At 49.3% G+C, this 6640-nt stretch overlaps 1 protein-coding gene across 1 annotated transcript in view; it reads left to right on the top strand.

Moving 5' to 3' along the window:
* Positions 1-6322, top strand: part of smarcad1a (SNF2 related chromatin remodeling ATPase with DExD box 1a) — a gene marked incomplete at both ends in the record, with an annotated part of 19850 nt that extends 13528 nt beyond the window's left edge. The window contains 10 exons of the mRNA XM_084439642.1: positions 1-129; positions 760-891; positions 1123-1218; positions 1974-2091; positions 3356-3471; positions 3969-4157; positions 4339-4457; positions 5579-5761; positions 6010-6119; positions 6261-6322. The exon at positions 1-129 is cut by the window's left edge and continues 7 nt beyond it. Coding sequence (XP_084295768.1) covers positions 1-129; positions 760-891; positions 1123-1218; positions 1974-2091; positions 3356-3471; positions 3969-4157; positions 4339-4457; positions 5579-5761; positions 6010-6119; positions 6261-6322 — 1254 coding nt within the window. The remainder of the gene's footprint in view (positions 130-759; positions 892-1122; positions 1219-1973; positions 2092-3355; positions 3472-3968; positions 4158-4338; positions 4458-5578; positions 5762-6009; positions 6120-6260) is intronic.
* Positions 6323-6640: the final 318 nt, after the last annotated feature.

Raw genomic sequence — 6640 nt, 5'->3', positions numbered from 1 at the left:
CTGACCATCGGTAACGACATGGACCGCAGTCTGTTCCGGAAGCTCAAGCTGATGTACGCCGTGTTCGACGAAGGACACATGCTGAAGAACATGAACTCCCTACGCTACCGCCACCTCATGGCCATCAACGTTAGCACACCCTCAAGATTACTATCCGCCTGTTGAATGCGACATTATCCGAATCAGAATTAGATTCTGTTTATTGCCATGCACTTTTATAAACGTACTAGTCATTTGTAACGTTAGGTGCTTGATGTACAGTAGCTAATTAGCCCGTAGCTCGTAGTTAACAGATCATTCTCACAGGCTTATTTTCTAAGGGTGCCACTAACCTACTCGCCCAGTTTTATATGTGTGGTTAGATTCCTCGATTTTGTCCTGATGAATTTCAATCTGGAGTGTGAGGCGTCTGTGTCTTCCGCATAGATCGCCAACACCTAGCATCAACTCGTATGTCATCTGCTCCGTCCGAAATGCTGCCTGAGTAGGAAAGGTTTTTTGCAGGTTAATAACAGACTGTCATATTTCCTTCCCAACTCCCTCTCTCCCCTTTCACCTCTCTCTCTCTCTCTCTCTCTCTCTCTCTCTCTCTCCCTCCCTCTCTCTATCCCTCTCTCTCTCCCTCTCTCTCTCTATCCCTCTCTCTCTCTATCCCTCTCTCTCTCCCTCTCTCTCTCTCTGTCTCTCTCTCGCTCTCTCTCCCTCTCCCTCTCGCTCTCTTTCTCCTCTTTCACCTCATCCTCCTCCCCCTCCCCCCAGGCTGAGCATCGCCTCCTCCTGACAGGCACCCCTCTGCAGAACAACCTCCTGGAGCTCATGTCTCTGCTCAACTTCCTCATGCCCGAGATGTTCTCCAGCTCCACCGGGCAGATCGCCAAGATGTTCTCCATGGTAGGTGGAACCGGGGCTCTGCGTATAGGTGAGGTCTCAAAGCGGTCCGTCTGTATATGTAGGTCTACGTAAGGCCCCCGGTATGTTAGTCACGTCGGGGGGGGGGGGGGGGATGCAGGTCGAAGGTGACGACGGGAGGAGCCCGCGTCACGCGGTGTGCGCCCGCCCCCCTTCGTCCCGGTCGCCCGTTCCCTGGTTTCTGACGCGTCGCTGTCGTCGTGTGTCCGACAGAAATCCCACGAGGAGCAGAGCCGCTTCGAGAGGGAGCGCATCGCCCAGGCCAAGCTCATCATGAAGCCCTTCATCCTCCGCCGGGTGAAGAGCGAGGTGAGATCTACGACCGGGGAGGTCGCGTAGTCGGTTTACCTCTCACACTTAGCAAGGCAATAAACACTGATCAGCCACAACATTCAAACCACATGCCCACCCCCTCTCCCGCCACCCATGCCACCAAAACAGCTCTTGACACGTCGATGGCTGGACTCCTGGCACCTCTGAATGTGCCCTCTGGTCCAGCGGGTTCTTGTAAGTCCTGTGATCGCGGGGGTGGGGGTTCTCCGTGGATCCGACTCGTTTTTCCAGCGCGTCCCACAGACGCTCGGACTTAGATCTGGGGAATTCGGAGGGCCGAGGCCACACCTCGAACTCTGTCACGTTCCCCAAACCGTCCCTGAACAATTTTTGCAGCGTGACAGGGTGCATTGTCCTGCTGAAAGAGGTCACTGCCATCGGGGTTTACCGTGGCCATGTAGGGGTGTACTTGGACCGCGACTGTGTTCTCGGTAGGCGGTACGTGTCAAATTAACATCCACATGAATGACAGGACCCAAGGTTTCCCAGGAGAACGTTGCTCAGAGCATCACACTGTTACACACCTCACCCGGCAGTGGGTTTAATGTTGTGGCTGATCGGTGTGTGTCTCTGTGTGACAAGCTTTCGAAGATAATGTGCTTCATTTTATTCCCTTTCTCTTTGCGTGCGTGTGCGTGTGCGTGTGTGTGCGCGTGTGTGCGTGTGTGCGTGTGTGTGTGTGCGTGCGTGTGTGTGTGTGCGCGTGTGTTCGTCCCTCCCTCCCTCCCCAGGTCCTCCTGCAGCTGCCAGCCAAGCAGGAGGTGGTGGAGTTCTGCTCCATGAGTGAGAAGCAGCTGCAGCTCTACCAGAGCCTGCTCACCAAGCTCAAACGCTCCACCACTGGGGAGAGTATGTCATATCTATTCATTAAGCAATAGCAGCCCATGACAGGCCATGATAGTATATGGTTATTATATCACAGCTAAGGGACGTTTTTGGGGCCTGACGCGAAACGGAGGACAGCCTCTTAGCTGTGATAAAATAACTATATACCACAGCCTGAAGTGAGCTATAAAATGGTGACCAAGTACGGCAATATGAAAGTAATAGACACACTCCAATTTAAATCGGTTTTATTAATAAGTAGTAATGTTCAAAATAAAATAGGCCCTCCTGGCTTCCTACACAGTGCGAGGTGGTTGCTATGCAACGTACTGTACACACTAGCAGCTAGAACTACTAGCATATTTATTTTTTCATCACAGGCTAGCGCTATATCAACATCATTATTTGGCTGCATTATTTGGCTGTTTATTTATTTACATTAGTTTGTACAGTATATGTGCTGCTTGTAGCGAGGATTTTCTCGAGTTTCTCCGGTCCCTGAGTTTAGTTCTTTTTGAAACTCCCTTCCCAGTTCTAAAAATGCAGCTCTAAAGATATGACTTGATGAATATTTAAGACTCCGGTTTTAGAACACAGTGACATTCTTATTCTTGAACTAATAACATTCTAAAAGTGCTGTCTTGTTGCAGTATGTGAACACAACTTTAGGGTAACTTATTTTTTCCTCAGACGCTGAGTGATGCCGAGTAGTGCAAAGGAATCTGACATCTTAGCCGTGGTATATGTTCAGTATATCACAGCTAATGAGCCAATCAGATTTCTTGAAGCAGCGTTCAGTTTTTATGCTCCACATATCTGGAACAAACTTCCAGAAAACTGCAGGTCTGCTGCAACCCTCAGTTCTTTTAAATCAAGACTGAAGACTTTTCATTTTGACACTGCATTTTATTAAATCAAATTATTCATTCATACACTGCACTGTAACTTTTATTCCTGTATTTTATTTTTCCTGATTTTTTTTTCCTGAATTTTGTTTTAAATGTCCTTTTTTACATTTCGTTTTAAATTACCTTTTATGCGTTTCTTGCACTTTGTCTTGATGCTTTAATGCCTCATGATCATCAAGACAAAGTACTTTGAATTGCCTTGTTGCTGAAATGTGCTCTACAGATAAACTTGTCTTTTCTAAGAGGCCATATACTTGACTACACAGTGCTCTGGTTGGTCAGAGAGGTTGACTCTCTCTGTCATGGGTGGTTTCGTACTTAACCCCCCCCCCCCCCCACTTCTATCCCTCCCTCTCTCCCCCCCCCCCCCCCCCCCGCAGAGCGAGAGCTGTGCAACGTGATGATGCAGCTGAGGAAGATGGCCAACCACCCCCTGCTCCACAGACAGTACTACACCTCCGACAGGCTCCGGGCCATGAGCAAGCTCATGCTCAAGGTGCGCCCTGCCTCTCCGCCTCTGCTGCCAGCTATACCCCTGTCTCTGGTCGTCTGGGGTCATCTGGGGTCATCCGGGGTCGTCTGGGGTCGTCCGGGACGCTCTTTAGCCACGGGTTGAGTGCCCCTGTTCACCATCCTTCACGGATCAGAATATATAGGATAGGAAAATCTAGCTATTTAACTGATGCTTAAACCCATTTTATTTATATAGCACCATTCATACAAATCAATGTAGCGCAGTGCTTTACATAAAAGGAGAAGGATAATAACCTAAATCATATAAACACAATCACATAAACACACACCATGTGTGAGGAGTGTGAGTGCGCACGGCCGAAGCCCCCGCGTTAACGTTACCGTGAAAGGGCTGAAAATTAGCAACCCTAATGCTGGCATATTTACAGTTTTATTCATGCTTCATGTATATCACGGTGGATTGATATGCACTGTCCCTGATCAAATAAACTCTGACCTAACCGGAGACCCCGCCCCCAGGAGCCCAGCCACTTCGACGCCGACGCCGCTCTGATCCAGGAGGACATGGAGGTGATGTCGGACTTCGAGCTGCACCGGCTGTGCCAGCAGTACTCCTCTCTGCACGGCCACCAGCTGGAGAAGGAGCACCTGTTGGATTCTGGGAAGTTCCACCTGCTCACCCAACTGCTGGCCTCGCTCAAGGAGAAGGTGAGCACTCGGAGAAAGTCCTGGGGGTTTCGAACACCGGACCGTTTACAGAGAGCCCCCTGTGAGACAGGCAGATTCAAAGAGCTTCCTCGTTTATTTAGGTGTATAATGTGTAAAGTGTACAATTTAATATGTGTTAAGTGTACAATTTAACTGACGTACGTGTGTGTGTGTTTTCCAGGGAGATAGGGTGGTTCTGTTCAGCCAGTTCACCATGATGCTGGACATTGTGGAGGTCCTGCTGAAACACCTGAAGCATCGCTACGTCAGACTGGACGGCTCGACTCCCATAGCCGACAGGTTAGACCCTACAACCGCACTGGGATATACTGAACACTGGTCACCACCTTACTACACGCTACTATACTACAGCCCGCACTCCACTATACTACACTACAAGTATACTATGCTACACAACAGCCCACTGAACACCACCTTACCTACAGACAACAGACTTCCAGAAAACTGCAACTCTCAGTTCGCTGCTTTTTTATTAAATCAAATAATTATTCATTCATACACTGCACTGTAACTTTTATTCCTGTATTTTATTTTTCCTTTACATTTTTTGCATTTTGAGCATCTGAGATGTGCTATATAAATAAACTTACAGCTTGCACTACACAATACTATACTACAGCTACACCACAGCCCACACTCCACTATACTACACTACAAGTATACTATGCTACACAACAGCCCACTGAACACCACCTTACTACACGGTACTATACTACAGCCCGCACTCCACTATACTACACTACAAGTATACTATGCTACACAACAGCCCACTGAACACCACCTTACTACACGGTACTATACTACAGCCCGCGCTCCACTATACTACACTACAAGTATACTATGCTACACAACAGCCCACTGAACACCACCTTACCTACAGACAACAGACTTCCAGAAAACTGCAACTCTCAGTTCTTTTAAATCAAGTATGAAGACTTTTCATGTCGCTGCTTTTTTATTAAATCAAATAATTCTTCATTCATACACTGCACTGTAACTTTTATTCCTGTATTTTATTTTTCCTTTACATTTTTTGCATTTTGAGCATCTGAGATGTGCTATATAAATAAACTTACAGCTTGCACTACACAATACTATACTACAGCTACACCACAGCCCACACTCCACTATACTACACTACAAGTATACTATGCTACACAACAGCCCACTGAACACCACCTTACTACACGGTACTATACTACAGCCCGCGCTCCACTATACTACACTACAAGTATACTATGCTACACAACAGCCCACTGAACACATTATACTACACCATGCTCCAGTCCAGAACCAAGCCACTGGTTTTATTCAAGGCCGTAATCAGTTGATATTGAATGATTGTGTCCGCCTCGCTCATAGTCTTGCACACTCTCTTTTTGTCTCCCTCCCCCCCCCAGGATCGTGTTGATAGACGAGTTCAACACGGACCCGGAGATCTTCGTGTTCCTGCTGTCCACGAGGGCGGGGGGTCTGGGCATCAACCTGACCTCCGCCAACGTGGTCATCATCCACGACATCGACTGCAACCCCTACAACGACAAGCAGGCCGAGGACCGCTGCCACCGGGTCGGACAGACCAGGTAGGGGGATGTGGGGGTTTCTGCGTTGTGGGCGGAGGGGTGGAGGGGGAGGGGGAGGGAAAGGGGGTAGGGGTAGCGGGCGGGGGGTCGGAAGGGAACGATGTTGGAGGTGAGAGACCGTGAGCGCCCCAGGGAGGGGGCGACGGGCCTGGCGAGGGGGTGTGGCGGGCGGGAGGGTGAATGGAATGGCGGGGGGGGTACAGGGCTAGGTTGTGACCTCCCCCCCCCCCACTGACTGTGTGCTCCAGGACGGTGAAGGTGATCAAGCTGATCAGTAAGGACAGCATAGAGGACGGCATGCTTCTGCTAGGACAGAAGAAACTCAAACTGGAACAGGACATGACCGCTGCTGAGAAAGGTCAGACAAGCGTACACAACGCGTGCGCACACTCTCTCATACACACACACACACACACACACACACACACACACACACAGCCATACATACACATAAGCGTGTGTGCTCAGGGTAAAAGTGTGTTTCTCTGTCCATCTCCAGGTGACGAGGGGACCATACCTGAGGACATGGTCTCCCTGCTGAAGGCATCTCTGGGTCTGTGACCCTCCTGAAGCCCTCCACCCCAACACACACACACACACACGCCTGTATATACTGCCAGACAGACACACACAAAGACAATGCCTCACCCTGTAAGGTCCTAGGACTACCAAACAGCCGGTAAGGTCCTGGGACTACTAAACAGCCGGTAAGGTCCTAGGACTACCAAACAGCCGGTAAGGTCCTAGGACTATCAAACAGCCGGTAAGGTCATAGGACTACCAAACAGCCGATAAGGTCCAAGGACTACCAAACAGCCGGTAAGGTCCTAGGACTATCAAACAGCCAATAAGGTCATAGGACTACCAAACAGCCAATAA

The sequence above is a fragment of the Borostomias antarcticus genome, assembly GCF_949987555.1.
Source record: "Borostomias antarcticus genome assembly, chromosome: 6".
Taxonomy (NCBI): Eukaryota; Metazoa; Chordata; class Actinopteri; order Stomiiformes; family Stomiidae; genus Borostomias; species Borostomias antarcticus.
The sequence above is the reverse complement of the archived record's forward strand: the minus strand, read 5'-3'. Positions and strand labels throughout refer to the sequence as shown.